Source organism: Gorilla gorilla, chromosome 22, assembly GCF_029281585.2.
Source record: "Gorilla gorilla gorilla isolate KB3781 chromosome 22, NHGRI_mGorGor1-v2.1_pri, whole genome shotgun sequence".
NCBI lineage: Eukaryota > Metazoa > Chordata > Mammalia > Primates > Hominidae > Gorilla > Gorilla gorilla.
The window spans coordinates 30867824-30888288 of NC_073246.2; the positions used below are offsets into that span (position 1 = coordinate 30867824).

At 37.7% G+C, this 20465-nt stretch overlaps 1 protein-coding gene across 2 annotated transcripts in view; it reads right to left on the reverse strand.

The window, feature by feature from the left end:
• The window catches only part of LTN1 (listerin E3 ubiquitin protein ligase 1), a 64824-nt gene that overhangs the window by 32218 nt on the left and 12141 nt on the right, over positions 1-20465 (reverse strand). For both annotated transcript variants that reach the window (XM_031005257.2, XM_055373844.2), the window contains exons 7-12: positions 10848-11021; positions 10129-10319; positions 9065-9200; positions 5976-6785; positions 5470-5511; positions 107-296 (exon numbers count right to left, since the gene is read on the reverse strand). In XM_031005257.2, the coding sequence (XP_030861117.2) occupies positions 107-296; positions 5470-5511; positions 5976-6785; positions 9065-9200; positions 10129-10319; positions 10848-11021 (1543 nt within the window). The remainder of the gene's footprint in view (positions 1-106; positions 297-5469; positions 5512-5975; positions 6786-9064; positions 9201-10128; positions 10320-10847; positions 11022-20465) is intronic.

The following is a 20465-nucleotide window of genomic DNA, read 5'->3' on the forward strand; positions in this document are numbered from 1 at the left end:
TCCTGTTATTTTTAACCAATAACACGTAAGCTGAGCCCCATGCAATCTCCCACAAAGATGAAATGGACTATTCCCCATTAGAAAACAAAAGCCATATTTGTCCTACCATTTTTAACATGTTGGGATAATACCAAGCTTAGAAGAGTCCATCTTTCTGAGAAGTGAGATTCTGAAGATACCCTGGATTCCAAGTCCTCATTACAAAGACAATCTGCCAAGTTGACCAATTTCTCACCAAGGATATCGCCTTTGAGCCAAGGAGTTACTAAAGCATGTTTATCTGAACTAGGACATGCCTAAAACCATAAAATTAAAGAAAAGATTAACAGCAAGATCAAATACTCTCTCTGTCCAAAATATTACTTGTACCATATTACTATCCCTTCATTATCATGGCTCCAATTCTATCCCCCCTCCTCCTCCTCCTGAAGTTCTAGGAAGACTGGTATCCTCCCTGTTCCCCACTAAGCCTGGATGATGTTCACTTCCATGCTTTGCTATGTTACCTTCCCAGCCATAAATATTCCCCCACCCCCCCCCTTTTTTTTTTAACTTAAAATCCCATCCATTCTTTGAAAATCAGTACAAATCCCACCTACTTTATGGAGTCTCCCCATCCACTCCAGCCCACAATGATCACTGCTTTTCTCTGAATTTCTAAAGCACTTACTGGATTGTATAATTATTTAAATGTTTCATCTGTGTATATCTTGTCTTTCCAATGAGATTGTAAGTTCCTTGAGAGTAGAGACTGTCTTAAACTTCTTTGATACCTGCTATCAACACTGTAGATATGTTCAATGAATAATGAATAAACTCTGAAGATAGATTTATAAATGCTCTATAAATTTTTGTTCATTAATTTTGCTAAAATTAAAGAACAATTAATGTATAATAATGGTAAATTACTTCAATATGAACAATGGGATTTATTTCCCCAAATTCTCTGATATAGAGTTACTAGGGCCAGATATCTGACAGCAACTTATTTTCATGAGGTGGGGAAGCAAGAAAAAAAAAACTGTAAATCCACCCCTAAAGCATGCTGATCCATGTTCCCAGAGCTTCTTTTGCTCTAAGGGCTGAGAAGTAAGGAATTTGCAACTTGGTTCATTTCAAAGCAATCTGGAAGAAAAAAAAAAATCCAAGTGCAGATTGGGTAGTGCTTGGAAAACTTTATCCTTTTCTTTAAAAATTGTAGGTAACCAGAGCTTATATTTTAGTCCAAGCTTTATCACTAACTAGCCTATGACCTTGGTCAAATCTTTTAATCAACGTGGGCCTATCTCCTAATTTGAAAGTTGGAAAGATTAACTTAGAAAATCTCTAAGGTCCTTTTCTGGTTCCAAAACTCAAATCTGTTTTTTAATTGATGGTTTTTTTAAAAGATGACTTTAAGACCAGCCTGACCAACCAACACGGTGAAACCTTGTCTCTACTAAAAATTCAAAAATTAGCTGGGCATAGTGGCAGATGCCTATAATCCCAGCTACTCGGGAGGCTGAGGCAGGAGAGTCACTTGAACCCGGGAGGCAGAAGTTGCAGTGAGCCGAGATGTTGCAATTGCACTCTAGCCTGCTGGGCAACACAGTGAGCCTCTGTCTCAAAAAAAAAAAAAAAAAAAAAAAAGATGATTTTAAGACTCTGCTCATAAAGTATTAAGATTCCAAAAAACAAGAAAAACTACTTTAGAGTTTAGATGGCTGTGATACCTGCTTTCCCAGTGTAGTTTGCCAAGTAAAACCAATCTATTCTGCAGAATCCTGGTAAACAAAATAAACTTCTGAATAAAATGCCTCTCGAGATAGCAAGATAAGAAATTCAACATAATGTACAGGCATACCTCGTTTTATTGGGCTTAATATTTATTGTGCTTTGTAAATGCTGCAATTTTAAAAATTGAAGATTTGTGGCAACCCTGCATTGAGCAAGTTTATTGGCACCATTTTACAACAATATATGCTCATTTTGTGTCTCTGTGTCACATTTTGGTGATTCTCACAATATTTCAAACTTTTTCATTATTATGTCTGTTATAGTGATCTGCAATCAGTGACTTTTGATGTTACGATTGTAATGTTTGGGGGTGCCACAAACCATTGCCATATAAGAGGGCAAACTTAATCAACAAATATTGTGTGTGTGTTCTGACTGCCCCGCTGACCGACCATTCCCTAATCTCTCTTCTCTGTCCTTAGGCCTCCCTATTCCCTTAGACACAACAATGCTGAAATTGGGCCAGTTAATTACACTACAATGGCCTCTAAATGTTCAAGTGGAAGGAAGAGTCACACATCTCTCACTTTAAATCAAAAGCTGGAAATGATGAAGCTTAGCAAGGAAGGCATGTTGAAAGCCAAGAGAGATGGAAAACTAGGCCTCTTGTGCCAAACAGCCAAGTTGTGAATGCAAAGGAAAAGTTATTGAAGGAAATTAAAAGTGCCACTCCTGTGAGCCCAAGAGTAACAGAAAGTGACACAGACTTACTGCTGATATGGACAAAGTTTTAGTGGTCCAGACAGAAGATCAAACAAGCCACAACATTCCCTTAAGCCAAAACTGAATCCAGAGCAAGGCCCTAATTCTCTTTAATTCTATGAAGGCTGAGAGGTGAGGAAGCTGCACAAGAAAAGACTGACGCTAGCAAAGGGTGGTTCATGAGGTTTAAAAGAAGAAACCATCTCCACAATACAAAAGTACAAGGTGAAGCAGCAAGTGCTGATGTAGAAGCTGCTGCATGTTATACAGAAGATCTAGCTAAGATCAATAATGAAGGTGGCTACACTAAACAGATTTTCAGTGGAGGTAAAACAGTCACATATTAGAAGAAGATGCCATCTAAGACTCTCATAGCTAGCAAGAAGTCAATGCCTGGCCTCCAAGTTTCAAAGGACTGGCCGACTCTCGTTAGGGGCTAATATAGCTGGTAACTTTAAGTTGAAGCCAATGCTCATTTCTCATTTTAAAAATCCCAGGGTTCTTAACCTTATGCTAAATCTACTTTGCCTGTGCTCTATAAGTGGAATAACAAGGACTAAATTACAGCACGTTTATAGCATAGTTTATTGAATATCTTAAGCCCACTGTTGGAAAAACGAAGGAAAAAAAGAAAAAAATTCTACAATGAGTAGAAATATTACTACTCATTGACAATGCACCTGGGTAACCCAAGACCTCTAATGGAGATGTACAAGGAAATTAATGTTGTTTTCATGCCTGCTAACACAACATCCATTCTGCAGCCCATGAATCAGAGTAATTTTAACGTTCAAGTCTTAATATTTAAGAAATACATTTCATTAAGCTATAGCAGCCATAGACAGTGATTCCTCTGATAGATCTGGGCAAAGTCCACTGAAAACCTTCTGGAAAAAACTCACCATTTTAGATGCCATTAAGACAGTCATGAACCATGGGAAAAGGCTAAAATAGCAACATTAATAGGAGTTGAGAAGTTGATTCCAACCCTCATGGATGACTTTGAGAGGTTCAAGACTTTAGTGTAGGAAGTAACTGCAGATGTGGAGGAAAGAGGCAAAGAACTAGAATGAGACATGAAGCCTCAAGATGTGACTGAAATGCTGCAATGTCATAATAAAATGTGGATGGATGAGGAGTTCCTTCTTACAGATAAGAAAGTGGTTTCTTGAGGTGGAATCTACTCCTGGTGAAACGCCATGAACATTGTTGACATGACCACAAAGGATTTAGAATATTACATAAACTTAGATGATACAACAGTGGCAGGGTTTGAAAGGATTGACTCCAATTTTGAAAGAAGTTCTTCTTTGGGTAAAATGCTATCAAACAGCATCATATGCTACAGAGAAATCTTTCATGAAAGGAAGAGTCAATCAATGCAGCAAACTGCACTATTGTCCTTATTTTAAGAAATTGTCACAGCCACTCCAGCCTTCAGATACCACCACCCTGGTCAGTCAGCAGCCATGAACATCGAGGCAAGACTCTCCATCAGCAAAATGATTACAACTTGCTGAAGGCTCAGATGATCATTAGCACTGTTTAGCAATAAATTAATTTTAAATTAAGATATGTACATTGGTTTTCAGATATAATGTTACTGCATACTTAATAGACTACACTGTACACATAACTTTTATATGCACTGGCAATCCAAAATACTTGTGTAACTTGCTTTATTGCTGTGGTGTGGAACTGAACTTACGATGTCTCTGAGATATGCCAGTATGAACATATCTAATGAAAGAAGCTGCCTAGCTGTAAGGAGATGAGGAGGCTAGTGAGTCATGGAAGCGCAGGCAGCAAACACTGGCTAGGAACTTCCAATCACTGCTCAGGAAGAGGATTTTCTTCCACACAGATGTGAGTATTTGCACTTCACGGCAGGTACATTCCTAAGTTGGAAATGGATACATTAGTCTACTCTTATCAAATTATTTGCACCCCCTGCTCTGAATCAAGGCTTATCAAGGAGCTTTCTGATAATTTAGCTCTTCATGTAACTTGGCTACAGGGAGAGAAGGCACTAGATAAACTAAGGCAAATAGTGTGCCTGATAAGTCATATTCCTCATTGAAAAATAATAAATATTCTGTATTTATTTTGTAAAAATAAAACTATGGGGAAAATGGGGAGTTACTGTTTAATGGATACAGGGTTTCAGTTTTGCAAGATGAATTAAGTTATGGAAACTGCACAACAATGTAAATATACTTGATGCTACTGAACTGTACATTTAGAAATGGTTAAGATGGTAAATTTCATGCTATGTGTTTTACTACAATTTAAAAAATAGAAAAAAACTTGCAAATTCAGGAGTTAGCTATGAAAACAGAAAGATAATTTGAAAATGCTTTAAAAAGGAGTAAGAATTTCAGATAGCTAGTCATAACATCTCTACAGTTGGAAAAGTGTTAGTTATAACATTTACATCCTCATTAGGAAAGAATACTTAAGCCATTTTGAAAATTTGTAAATTGTTTATGTTCTTTCATTTCTTTTCATTATTCTTACCACTAATTTTCTTAGTCAGTGGCAATCACACAAAGACTGGAAGATTTTTATTTACCTACATAGTGTTTCGGAGTAGAGAAAACTTAATTTTCTCATATGTTCTACCCAAAGCTAGAACCACCAATCCATTTCTGCAGTAGAAAAAGTAACTAGGATAACAGCAGAAAGTTGTAGCTTTAATTAAAAGATAATAAAATGTTTAAATCTGCCTTTGTTACCTTCTAGGAAAGAAACACTGGATTTTCCAGAGCCTGTTCATTTTTCCCTAATATTACTAACCAGAAAAATACTACTACAGGAAAGGAAAAGAACAAATATCTTCCCACATTATAGGAAGAAAGTTACAATAATGAGGAAGTTCTCTAACACAGAACCTGACTATCTGACCATATTTATTGTGTAAATAGGACTATGGTTATAATATTTCTATTCCCATAAATACAAAAAAAAAAGAAAAAAAAATCCCTAAGATACCTTTTCAATAATCTTAAGAAGAGAATTCCATTTCAAGTCCACCTGAAAAAAGAAAAAGAGTTAGAAACAATCTGCTAGAACAACTTTTTGTTTGAGATGGGGTTTTGCTATGTTGCCCAGGCTAGTCTAGAACTCATGGGCTCAAGCCAATGTCTCACCTCAGCCTCCTGAGTAGCTGGGACTACATGCATGCGCCAACATGCCCAGCTAAAACTTTTAAAAAGTAAATGAAGTACCCATGTAACCAATACAAAACTAAAATGTTCTTATCCAACTTTTTAAATGTATAGATTAAAAGAATTCACCTTTTAACTACAAGTATTTGTCACCCTGGTACTGCTGAACATCTACCCAGCAGCCCTAGATACTTCCCAAATCATGATCAAGAATATATTGCTTGTCCTAAAATGGACACTCACAGTGAAGAAACAACCAGAAAACAATAAGCAGGTTCATTCTACTCATCTATTATTCAAATAGTTTGAAAAGATATACAACAGGAATACCTTGGTTAGATCATCCAAGACTTTTTTTCTTTCCATATCATTGTCACAGCACCGGAGAGCACTGTACAAAATGTCCACCAGGAAACCAAAATCCTTCCTTTGATCTTCATTTAGCCAACCTATCAGTTTCTGGTATAAAAACTGCACCGCAGGATTTTTTTGTGCAAGCTTGGCTATTTCAAGAGGTTTGGCTTGGACAATACTCTGTTTTTCATCACCAAGTAGCATTTTAAATACTCGGCTTGAAGAAAAGGAGTCAAGCAGAGTAGAAAGAAACCTTAGATGTTGCTCTGACTTTCGTTCATTGACATAATTAATACTTATATCCGCGAGTTTACAGACTAAGTCTTCCAAAGGTTTTTTCCTTAGAGGAGACAAAAGGCCTGAAGAATGATGAGTGAGAGAAGGTTCAGTTGTTAATTCCCAGCCTTCAATGTTCTCTCCTTCTGAAGATACACATTTTTCATTCTCTTTATTGCTTTCAAGTATCTCATCAGCAAATCTAACCTTACCGTTTTTTTTTTTATTTGACTTCAATGAGCTCTTCGGCTTCTGAAGCACCTGTAATAGGTTAGATACACCCAAAACGGACTCAACATCAGCTTCTGGCTCACTGAGTTTCGCGACACAGATCTCTGACAGTCTTTCCCAGAAATGTATCAGTACGTTCTCCAAGTTGTGAGCTGTTTTTTCATCTTTTTCCGTGTCTGCTTTGGCTTCCCAGGAACTTAGAGTTTCTGCTAAATGGTTAAATAGCTGCCCATGTTGCAACCCTGGGTCTTTGAGAACTGCATCAATAAAAGGGATCAACTGAAAGAAAAGGTAGAATATCATAAAATATATATTTGGTCTTCAACCCCCATCTCCTGGCACACAACTCTAAAATCCTTGGAATCTCCAAAGTGATATCATTTCGTAAGCTAATGGGTTGATTGATGGCTGGCAGCACCTATATAGCAGGATGGGGGCTGATCACCAGAAAGACCAAGGCAGGATTAAAGGTCTAGAACTTTCAATACCTCCCCAACCTCCAGGGATAGAAAGGCAGCTAAAGGTTAAGCTGATCACCAGTGGCAATTACTTAATCATTCATGCCTAGTAACGAAGCCTCCATAAAAATGCAAGAAAGACAGCATTCAGGGAGCTTTCAGATAGCTGAACATGTGGAGGTTCCTGGAGGGTAGCGGACCCACGGAGGGCGTGGAAGTTCTTCACCCCTTCCCGTATCTCACCGTGTGCATTTCTTCATTTGTAATATCATTTATAATAAACTGGTAAATTGTTTCTCTGAGTTCTGTGAGACAGTCTAGCAAATTAAGCAAACCCCAGGAGGGGGTCATGGGATCCCTGATTTAGATGTACAGCTGGTTGGTCAGAAGCCCAGGTAAAACAGCCTGGGGCTTGCGATTGACATCAGAAGTGGGGAGCGGTCTTGTGGGACTGAGTCCTAAGCCAGTGAGATCTGACACTATCTCCAGGTAGAGAGTCAGAATTGAATTGGAGGACACATAGCTGGTATCTGCTGCAGAACTGACTGCTTGCTGGGTGGGAGAAATCTCCACATATTTGGTCACAGAAGTCTTCTGTGTTGATTACTATGATGTGAGAATAGAGGAAAAACTGTTTTTTCCACTCACAGAAGGTAAAAAATATAAAAGTTCTATTTTCAAGAGAAAATTTAAACAAAGTATTTGTAAAACACTATTTCATATTTAATAACTGAAAAACATAAATTTTCCCCTAGAACTCTGAAAAAGTTAACCTAAAGATCCCTTTCATATCATACAAGAGCTTAATGATTTCACCTCAATTATTCCTTTTTCATGATAAAACTGACTGGGATTCTTGGTCATTAACAATCTAGTTTTCTTTGCATCTTCTGGATTTAAGTGTTTTGCTTTTCTGCCTTAACTATAGGCAAATCTAAGATATGAGACTATAAGTCAACATAAAATATACCTAGGACCCACAGAGTGCAGAATCCTATTTCCTAAATTACAAAAATAAGGGTAGAGACATCCTAAGATCTGGACTTCTATAATCTCACTAATTTCCTACTGTAAAGAACCATATTCCATAACCTTCTCTCATCTCTGGTTCTAAAACCCAAGCCAAACTTTCACAAAGCATAATTTGAGTATTTTAGAATTAACAAGATGATTGCTTCATGATTTATTTAAACTTACTACAAAAGATCATAAATAGCAACTTCAAAATTCTGCTTTGCATTACATCTTTCTTTTTTTTTTTTTCTGAGATGGAGTTTCACTCTTGCTGACCAGGCTGTAGTGCAATGGCACAATTTCGGCTCACTGCAACCTCTGCCTCCCAGGTTCAAGCAATTCTCCAGTCTCCTGAGTAGCTGGGATTACACACATGCACCACCACACCTGGCTAATTTTGTACTTTTAGTAGAGATGGGGTTTCTCCATGTTGGTCAGGCTGGTCTTGAACCCCCAACCTCAGGTGATCCACCCACCTCGGCCTCCCAAAGTGCTGGGATTACAGGCGTGAGCCACGACGCCCAGCCTGCATTACATCTTTCTAAAACAGGATTTTACAGGCCGGGCGCGGTGGCTCACACCTGTAATCCCAGCACTTTGTGAAGCCGAGGTGGGTAGATCACCTGAGGTCAGCAGTTCTCGACTGGCCTGGCCAACATGGTGAAACACCGTCTCTACTAAAAATACAAAAATTAGCTGGGTGTGGTGGCGGGTGCCTGTAATCCCAGCTACTTGGGAGGCTGAGGCAGGAGAATAGCTTGAACCCGGGAGGCAGAGGTTACAGTGAGCTGAGATCGCGTCATTGTACTCCAGCCTGGGCAACAAAGAGTGAAACTTTGTCTCAAAAAAAAAAGGGATTTTTGCATCCAGACACTGATCAGTTTCTTAGTTATCATACCATGCTAGCAACTGAGAGTATGGAATTTTTACTTATCTGGTCAGAAATACACATTACTCAATTGGTAAATTACAAAAATAAAATTTTTACAAGGAAGACTTATTACTAAAAATGTCAACAAGACACAATGAGCTTGATCCTATATAATCAGTATGCAAAGACACTGACGACTTTTACATTATAGATACCTGATCATTGACGAGCATCTGTTCAATCTCTTCCTCACCTAAGTTTTGCTGCATTATAAAACGTAAGCATTCAAAAAAAGCAGATATTACTGCCGAGGACTCTGAAGAGCTGGTTTTAGTTCTCTCTGTTGACAGCCTAAGAAATAATTAATAACTGGATTACTCTTTCATGAAGAAGAAACAAGAACTCAGAATTATCAAAATAAAGACCTCAAAAAGGCATCATGACAGAAGAAACATTTTTAAAGCAGTTTCTTAAACTACAAATTAAATACCAATGAAAATACATATAGCCCAATGAGAATATGAATTTTCAAAAAATGTATCAGTAAAAAATAAAAATAAGATATTTCCTTTTTCTTCTTCTTCTTTTTTTTTTAGAAATAGGGTCTTACTGTCTTGACCAGGCTGGTCTTGAACTCCTGGCCTCAAGCAATCCTCCCACTTTGGCCTGTGCTAGGATTACAGCTGTGAGGCACCACGCCTAGCCGAGATATTAATTTTCTATTCATGGACCAATCCACCTGCAAATTCGAGATAACTTATTAACCAAATAAAGATAATGGTGTAGTAAAAAAAATTTGTAATCATTAATAAAATGATGTATCTTCTAAGTTCAACAAATGTACTGAAACAGTTTTTTAAGTGTGAATTTAAACATCTATAGTAGTTAAAGTTGTTGATGTTTTAAAAATTTCACTGGCTAATTTTCTGCATTTAGGCATTTGTATTTATCAACATAAAAAATAAAAAATGGCTACATGTGTCTGTGATGCAATTGGTTAGCACATTCTGCTGTTAAAAAAAATGGCTAATTTGAAAAATAGCCTAGTTGACCTATTTCCAACTAGGAGCTTTACCTTATTTATCTAACTTCCTGCTGTGTGCTACCACTGAAGTCTTGAACGTACTCAAGAAAAAAATATCAATTGTAATTCTCTGAAAACTTTAAAAGTATTTAATGAATAGTAAAACAACTTGGAAAAATTTAAGTAAGAAAGAAAATGAGTATAAAAACAAGAAAATCTGTTTTGTTTTAAAAATCAAAAATTTAAATTACTTACCCAGCAACTAGAGACGTGAGGAAATTTTTGAAGAAATCCAACTTTGGATTTGTGATGGACTGAGGGAGCTTGCTGATGAATGGCAGAAGGTAAGGATATATGACAGTAGCTAGACCCCGACCACCTTCACGAATCACAGTTGATAGCTTGGGAAACACACTCTTTTTTGCATTTACATGAAACCAACAGTCCTAACCAAACAAAAGATTATAGTAGTAATTAGAGATCATAAACATACTTTTCTCAATTAAAAGAGAAAACATATAGGCTCTCAAAAAGAAAAACCAAGTATTTTACCTAAAAAAAGCTAAAATCTTTCACCACCATTAAAAACTAAAACTGAAATTATAAATGTATTACATATAATGATCATATATTCGACATGCTTACAAGACAGTATTGATTAGAAATAATTATTTAACTTCTATTTGTATAAAAGCTGCTTTCTAAAAGGGACAATTATATTTCAATCTTAATTATATTTCATCTTAAATATAAAATTCAGATATGGTGACTGCACTAGGCCACATAAGGTTTAAAGAATAATTAATACTGGCAAAACAAAATAAAATAAAAATGCTATGCCATTTTAGTCACTTTAAGATTTATGCCAAGTTTAGATTATTTTATTTCCAAGAAAGCATTTTCCCAGTAAGTTTTGGATATTCTTATCTCATAGGTTCATTCCTCAGTGTACTAAATGTGCCTCTCTTACATACCTCAATAGTTGTAAGTGTATAGAGTACAGCTTCCCAGAGAGCTGGGCAGACAATTGGGTCACTGTCATCAATGCTAAGTAGAACTGATGGGCTCACTTTGGATGCTTCCTCTTTCATCAACTGTGGAATGCGCTGGCACAATGCAGAAACTAACTCAAAATAAGCTGAGCGAATCTAAAAGAATGCAAAGCTGAATTAAATTAAAACCTAGTAAAACTTGATACGATTTTTAATTTATGGTAATAGTAGATTATTCACACTAACCCTCCCACTAAGAAAACTAAAATAGCTAGAAAAAATACTTTTTAAAATCTTAAAGAGTATGAAATGGCTGAAAAGGCATAAGGAATTACCAAGGCAAAAGTGAAGGCTGAAAGAATTAATTCAACTTTCTCTTTCTTTGACTGAAGCAAACACAAATCCTCTTTAGTAGCAGAAGCCTTCATTTGGGGCCTCCATTATAGCCAAACAAACAGAAGATAAGACACCATGAGCAACAATCAGGAGAAATAAAAGATCTGAGACTTTAAATCTTAGAATGATCAGTCACAAATTCTATAATACAATGCTTATTATATTTAAAGGAACAAAAGTTTTTAAAAACTTGTAGGAAAAAGGATCCTGGAAAAAGCAGAGCAGATATGAAAAAGATCAAGCACAATTACTCAACTAAAAATAATTAAAACTTAAAGCTCAACTCATAGTTTAAGAACAATGCAATGGTCTGAATGTCTCCCTCCAAAATTAATATGTTGAAACTTAATCACAGTGTGATACTATTAAGAAGCGAGGACTCTAGCAGATGATTAGGTCTTGAGAGCACTGCCCTCACCAATAGGATCAGAGGGCCCTTACAAAAGGGTATGAGAGACCACGTTTACTCCTTCTGCCATGTGAGGACACAGCAAAAAGGAGCCATCTTTGAAACAGAGAAAGCAACCCTCACCAGACACTGAATCTGCTGGCACCTTGATCTTGAAATTTCCAGCCTATAGAACCGTGAGAAATAAATTTTTATTATTTACAAATTACTCCATCTAAGGTACAGTTTATCCCTTGGTACCTACAGGGGATTGGATCAAGGACATCCCACCCTCCCACCCCCACACATATACCAAATTCTCAGGAATTACATAAAATGTTCCTGACATAAAATGGCGTAATACAGTCGGCCCTCCATATCCACGGGTTCCTCATCTACAGTTGATTGAATCCACATATGCAGAACCTGCAGATATGGAAGGCTGACTGTATTTTGTTAAAGTAGCCTGAATGGACTAAGACAGCTGGAGGTTAGATACAAATAAGAGAGAATCAGTGAACTAGAAGACCGAGCAAAAGAAATTATCCGCAAAGCATCATGGAGAGACAAAAAGATGAAAAACAACAAAGAAAACGTAACAGACATAGAGGATAAAGTGAGGTTTAATATCTATTTAATCAGAATCCCAAAACAAGAGAAGAATGAGGAAGGAAATACCTAGAGATAATAGCTGAGAATTTTACAGAGCCAATGAAATACACCAAGTCAAAGATTCAAAAAGTCCAACAAATCCCAAGCAGGATACATAAAGGAAATCCACACAAAGACACATTATGCAACTGGGAAAACACAAGGAGAAAATCTTAAAAGAAGCCCAAGGAGAAAGATAAACTACCTTCAAAAGAAGGACAATAAGACTGATAGTTAATTTTGACAGCAATAATTTAATCAGAAGACATGGAATAGTATCTTCAACACAAAAATAACTACCAACATACAATCCTGTACTCAGCAAATATGTCTTTCAAGAATGAGGATGAAGGCCGAGCATGGTGGCTCACGTCTGTAATCCCAGAACTTTGGGAGGCTGAGGTGGGCAGATCACTTAAAGCCAGGAGTTCAAGACCGGGCTGGCCAACATAGCAAAACCCCATCTCTACTAAAAATACAAAAATTAGCCAGGCATGGTGGCACATGCTTGCAATCCCAGGATTTGGGAGGCTGAGGCACAAAAATCACTTGAATCCGGAAGGCGGAGGTTGCAATGAGCCCAGATTGCACCACTGCACTCCAGCCTGGGTGACAAAGCAAGACTCCGTCTCAAAAAAAAAAAAAAAAAAAAAGAATGAGGGCGAAATAAAAACACCTTCTGACACAAAGCAACAAATATATAGGCAAATCTAAACTAAGATTGAGAGTATAATATTTTGTGAGATTTAAAAATACATACATATCTAACCCCACAAAATATTTTATGTATATTTTATATAAAATATTACCAAATCAAAGTTAGCAAAGTATTTTAAAAGACATGACATTTATAAAGACAGCAAACTTCTAGCTATGCTGAGAAACTTTGATCTTAAAACATCAGAAAAATCAAGAAAATTTTGCTTTGCTTAGAAATCAAGCATTCATTCATGAAAGAAACAAAAACCGTAAGGACTGAGCAGATTGTAAAACATTATTCTAGAATGCAAAAGACCTAAGATAACCAAAAGAATTTTGAAAAAGAACAAAGTTGGAAGTTTTCAACACAATATAAAACATTCATAATCAAGTGCATGGTATTGGGTGTAAGGATAGACATACAGATCAATGGACAAAACAGAGTCTAAAATTAAAGTTGTACATACACGGTCAAGTGAATTCTGACAAAGATGTCAGAGTAAGGAAGGGATAGTCTTTCAGCAACTGAATACTACATAACCAAAAAATTAATTTTGACTCTCACCTTCAGTTTATATGCAAAAAAAACCTCTAAATCCACTACATGGAGCTAACCTATAAAACTTCTAAAATAAAATATAGAAAATCTTTGCAAACTTGGGCAAAGATTTCTTAGATAAGACATCAATCTATTAACTGGCCATTCAAATAATAAAAATAAAAAATAAGACATCAAAAGCACAACCATAAAAGAAAAATGATCAATTAAGCTTCATCAAAATTAAAACATTTACTCTTCAAAAACACTAATGAAATTAAAAGGCAAGCCATATACTGGAAGAAATCATTCATCATACTTTTATCTGACACATACTTCTACTCAGGATAAATACAGCACACTTGCAACTCAAAAATAACCAAACTGCAATTTTAAAATGGACCAAAAAACATGGATGAGTGAGAGCCCAATATATCAGTCCTCCTAAAAGGAGGCTCTGTGGATAAAACACACACAAAAAACAACTACCTGAGGACTCTGGAGACTGAAATACAGATGCATTTTAGAAGAGAATCAAACTGGGAGTAAGTGATCCATGTAGACTGAGATCCCAATTTTTGCAGCTTTGCCCAAACGTGGCTGTGGTCGCCATCACAAAGGCACAGGACCAGCTACAACTTCAGTAGAAAGACTGACATCTTTCTGGCCAGAGGAACTAGAAGAACCAGGAAAGAAGGCCAGGATAATGCGGGATGATGCAGGAGAGTGAAGGGGGACTCTAGAAAGGAGAGGGCCACAGAAAGGAACCCCTATATTCTGTATTTTAACAGCCTAAATCTATAGCTTATCTCTGAACCATGCATGTGTGCTCCACTATGCCCAGCTAATTTTTAAATTTTTTTTAGAGATATGAGTCTAACTATGTTGCACAGGCTGGTCTTGAACTCCTGGCCTCAAGTAAACTAGAAGCAGCTTAAAGCTAAAACAAGAAATGAACTGAGAGCTAAGCCATTTCCCACCACAGGCATAATGGTTTGGTATGGGTCTAATCAAGTTAACTGCCTCCTAACAAAAAAAAAATACCCTTTGGATAAATATAAAATAATCCAGTCTCCAAAACATAACATTCACAATGTCCAGTAAACAATCTTAAATTAGTCAACATAACCAAGAGTCACAAAAATGTGGTCTCATCACAAAGGATAAGACAGTTAACTGATGTCAACCCCAAGATGACCCAGATGTTATCAGACATGGATTTTAAAAAGCTATTAAAACTATACTCAATAAGGTAAAGGAAAATACGATGAGGATGAATGGGGAAAAAATAGACAATTTCATCTAAGAAACAGAAAATGTAAAAAACCAAGTGGAAGCTCTAGGAATAAAAAATATACGAAATAAAAAATAAGCAAAAGATTACAACAGACACCTCCAAAAAGACGATATACAAATGGCCCATAAACATATTAAAAGATATTCAACATCATTAGTCATCAGGGAAATGCAAATTAAAACCACAATGAGAAACCTCTATTCCAGAGGTCAGTAAACATTTTCCATAAGGAGATACAGAGTAAATATATTAGGGTTTGCAGGCCATGTCGTCTCTGTTGCAACTACTTAGCTCTGCTTTGTAGAAGTAAAGTAGCCATAGATAATACATAAAACTATTTACAAAAATAGATGTTTCCCTCGTGTCCATGGGGATGAAAAAAACAAAAACAGATGTGCCAGATTTGACACACGAGCTATTGCAACCCCTGATCTCATACCCAGGAGAATGATCTAAATTAAAACGGCTGATAATATGAAACATGAGGATATGGAGCAACTAAAAATCTCACACATTGCTGGTAGGAGTACTACAGCTTTAGAAAACATCTTGGGAGCTTCCCATAAACATATACTTACCATATGACATATCAATTCCTCTCCTTACTCAAGAAAGATAAAAACATATGTTCACACGAAAACTGTACGAAACTAAACAATAAAATGGACTGCTGATATATGCAACAACATGAATGAATCTTAAAACATTACACTAAGCAAAAGAAGCTAGATAGAGAGTAATGTCTAGCTCCATTTATATGACAGCATAGAAAAGACAAATCTAATCTGTAGTGATGGGAGGCAAATCAATGACTGCCTGGGATAAAGGCAGAGGATGACTTGGAAGGACAAAAGGAATGCATTTTGGGTAAAAAAAAAGTTCTATTTCTTTATTGTAGTGGTTATATAAGTATATATACATGTAGACAGGTGTATACATCTGTCAAAACTTAAACTGTAAAAATGGCTGCATTTTACAGGACTGTGTGCAAATTATACTTCAAAAAAGTTGATTTTTTTTAGAATTATTATAGGATATTTTAAAGTACCCAAATAAATTGAGAGGCCAGGCATGGTGGCTCACACCTGTATTCCCAGCACTTTGGGAGGCCAAGCCTGGTGGATCATTTGAGGTCAGGAGTTCGAGACCAGTTTGGCCAACACAGTGAGACCCTGTCTCTACTAAAAGTACAAAAATTAGCTGGGCATGGTGGCACGCGCTTGTAATTCCAGCTACTTGGGAGGCTGAGGCAGGAGAATCACTTGAACCCAAGAGGCAGAGGTTGCAGTGAGCCAAGATGACACCACGGCACTCCAGTGTGGGCAACAAAGTGAGACTCTGTCTCAAAAAAAAAAAAAAAAAAAAAATTGAAAGAGATGAGAAGTTCATGGATAGGAAGACTCAACAACATAAAGAAAGCAAGTTTCTCCATATTGGTCTATAAATTGAGTACAACCCCAATTAAAATTCTAGTTAGACGTTTTTGAGAAATTCAATAAATATACTGGAATTTGTTTTGTTGAGACAGGATCTCACTCTATTGCCTAGGCTGGAGTGCAGTGGCAGCGCAATCAAAGCTCACTGCAGCCTCAATCTCCCAGGCCCAAGTGATCCTCCCACCACAACTTCCCAAGTACTTAGGACTTCTAGCACTCCCCACTGTGTCTAGCTAATTTTTTTACATTTTTTAGATGGGGTCTAACTATGTCATGCAGGCTGGTCTCAAACTCCCGGCCTCAAGTCATCCTCCCACCTTGGCCTCCCAAAGGTCTGGAGTTACAGGCATGAGCCACCACGCTCAGCCCAAATTTACTGAAATTTTTATGAAAGAATAAAGTTCTGCCCAGGTGCAGTGGTTCATGCATGTAATCCCAGCACTCTGGGAGGCCGAGGCAGATGGATCACCTGAGATCAGGAGTTCGAGACCAGTCTGGCCAACACAGCAAAACCCTGTCTCTACTAAAAATACAAAAATTAGCTGGGCGTGGCGGCAGGCACCTGTAATCCCAGCTACTCGAGAGGCTGGGGCAGGAGAATCGCTTGAACCCAGGAGGTGGAGGTTGCAGTGAGCTGAGATCATGACGCTGCATTCCAGCCTGGGCAACAGAATGAGACCCCATCTCAAAAAAAAAAAAAAGAATACAACCCAAAATATGTGACTAACCTGAGCAGGTATTAGGACATATCATAAGGCCAGGCACAGTGGCTCATGCCTGTAATCCCAAATGGGAGGCTGAGGAGGGCAGATCACCTGAGGTCAGGAGTTCGAGACCAGCCTGCTCAACATGGTGAAACTCCATTTCTAGTAAAAATACATAAATTATCTGGGCATGGTGACAGGCGCCTCTAATCCCAGCTACTCGGGAGGCTGAGGCAGGAGAACAGCTTGAACCTGGGAGGCGGAGGTTGCAGTGAGTTGAGATTGCGCCACTATACTCCAGTCCAAGTGACCGAGTGAAACTCTGTCACAAGAAAACAGCCTGGCCAACGTGACAAAACCCCGTCTCTACTAAAAAATACAAAAATTAGCCAGGTGTGGTGGTGGGCACCTGAGTGCCAAGCTACTCGGGAGGCTGAGGGAGGAGAATTGCTTGAACCTGGGAGGTAGAGGTTGCAGTGAGCTGAGATTGTGCCACTGCACTTCAGCCTAGGTGACAGAGTAAGACTCTGTCTCAACAACAAAAAAAGGACATATCATAATGTCATACTGACAGTGGCACTGGTATAACAAGAAACAGAGACCAATGCATCAGAACATAATTTAGGGCAAATTTCTGAATGTATGATTTTTTTTTTTTTTTAAATAGGTTCCTGCTCTTCCCCCAGGCTGGAGTGCAGTAGCACAATCATGGCTCGCTGCAGCCTTGACTTCCTGGGATCAAGCGATCCTCCTGCCTCAGTCTCCAAGTAGCTGGGACAATAGGGGTGTGCCACCACATCCAACTAATTTTTTAATTATTTTTTTGTAGAGACAGGGTCTTGCCATGTTGTCCAGGCTGGTTTGGAACTCATGGGCTCAAATGACCCACCTGCCTTGGCCTCCCGAAGTTCTGGGATTACTGGCATAAGCCACTGTGCCCAGCAATATATAAGAACTTAATGTCTTGTAATGGCATGACCAGAGATCAACAGGGAAAAAAAGTAAACAGTTTACTAGGTAATGTTAGGAAAACTGACTCACCATATATGAAGAAAAATGTAACTAGATCTATACTTAACACCAAATGAAAAGGTAGATTATTGATGAAGTAAAGATTTTATATGAAAGGTAAAACTGCATATAAAGCCTACAACTATAAAGCTAAAAAATTCAAAATATAAGAATATCTTTATGACTTGAAGGTGGGAATAGCCTTCATAAGGCAAAAATCAGTGACTTTGATCACATCAAAATTAAGATTTCTTTCTGACATAAGACACATGGGAGAGGTGACAGAATGGGAGCTTTTTTGCATTGCCTAAAAATGACAAAAGATAATCTGTCATGAGATTAGAATTTTTTAAAAAGACTAATATTTAGATTATAAAAGGGACTCCGGCATAAAAAGAAAAAGAGAACTCCAAAAAAGGAAAAATGAACAAGAAACACAAAAACAAAAATGCTAAAAATTCTTGAAGAGATGCAAAATCACCAATAAGGAAAGTAATTCCAGTTAAAGAGAGATATCACCTGAATTCCTGTTGGGCTGATGAAAAATTAAGCAGCTGAATGCTGCCTACTGAAGGCTAGAATATAAGGTTATGTAGTAGCAGCTGAATGCTGCCTACTGAAGGCTAGAATATAAGGTTATGTAGTAGCAGCTGAATGCTGCCTAGTGATGGCTAGAATGTAAGGTTATGTAGTAGCAGCTGAATGCTGCCTAGTGATGGCTAGAATATAAGGTTATGTAGTAGCAGCTGACTGCTGCCTAGTGATGGCTAGAATATAAGGTTATGCAGTATAGGAGTCATCACGTATTGATGGTTGAGTCTAGAGTAATGCAGCCCTTCAGGAGAGCAATCTGGCACTATTTTAGGAAATTAGGTATGCACACACTTCACTGACTCAGCAATTCAGATAATTTCTTAAGATCCAAGGACACATGAATGAAGATGTTCATTGCTGCATTACTTGTGAAGGCAAGGAGTTGGAGGCAATCAGGATCTATCACTGGAGGAATGGGCAGGTTAAATGAATAGGTACATGCAAACTTCTGAATACTACAAGGCAGTTAGAAGTCATGGATCAGATGTACATACAGGAACGTGATGGATCTTTTTTGAAAAAGCAATAAAGAAAAAGTAATAAATGGAATAAAATATAACAGTATCATTTATGTGAATTAAAAACTCAAGCACACACAAAAGCACGTTTTTCAAAAATACAGTCAATCCTCACAAATCCCATGTTTGCCAATTCACCTACTTGCTAAAATTTATTTGTAACCCCAAAAACAAAACTTGCAGTGTCTTAGGCCAGGCACGGTGGCTCACACCTGTAATCCCAGCACTTTGGGAGGCCGAGGTGGGTGGATCATCTGAGGTTAGCAGTTTGAGACCAGCCTGGCCAACATGGCGAAACCCTGTCTCTACTAAAAATATTTAAAAATCAGCCGGGCGTGGTGGTGGGCACCTGTAATCCCAGCTACTTGGGAGGCTGAGGCAGGAGAATCACTCAAACCCAGGAGGCAGAGGTTGCAGTGAGTCTAGATCACGCCATTGCACTCCAACCTGGGTGACAAGAGCGAAACTCCATCTGGAAAAATAAACAAAAAACTTGCAGTGTCTTGCAGTCATTTGTGGACATGCATAGAATGGCAAAAAATCTGAGTCACCCACGTGCACATTCCCAGCTGAGGTTGAACAAGGCGACGTTCCCTTATTTCAGCTCTCATACTGTAAACAAGTGTCCTTTTCACAGTACTTTTTCAAATTTTTGCGCTTTTGATTGGTGATTTCATGTTTTAAATGGCCTCCAAGCAGCAGCACTGAAGTGCTGTCTATTGTGTCTAGGCACACGAACGCTATGATATGCCTTACAAAGAAAATATGAGTTAAATACACTTTATCCAGGCATGAGTTTTAGTGCTGTTGGCCGTGAGTTCAATGCTAATGAATCAACAATAGCTATGAAAAAAAGGTGTCTTTATACAGAAACACACATAAAACAAGGTTATGGTGGGGTGGGGGGAGGGGGGAGGGATAGCATTAGGAGATATACCTAATGCTAAATGACGAGTTAATGGGTGCAGCACACCAGCATGGCACATGTATACATATGTAACTAACCTGCACATTGTGCACATGTACCCTAAAACTTAAAGTATAATAATAATAATAAAAAAAAGAACTACAAAAAAAAAAAAAAAAAAAAACAAGGTTATGTACTGGTTATGTCAGTTATCAACTGACAAAAATGCTGTGAACAGAAGCTCACAAGAACCTAACCCTGTATTTCCCGTAAGGGCAATGCCTCAGTATTCACTAAGTCAGTATTCATGATGAGTTTATAGAAAGTAACTACTAAGAATGATAAGAATCAACTGCACAAACAAAAGCACATATATTAAACATAGTAGACCAGTCAGTCAGTGAAAGTAGAGAATGGAGAGAGAGATAGACAAAAGGGAAACAATAAATTAATTAAATGAG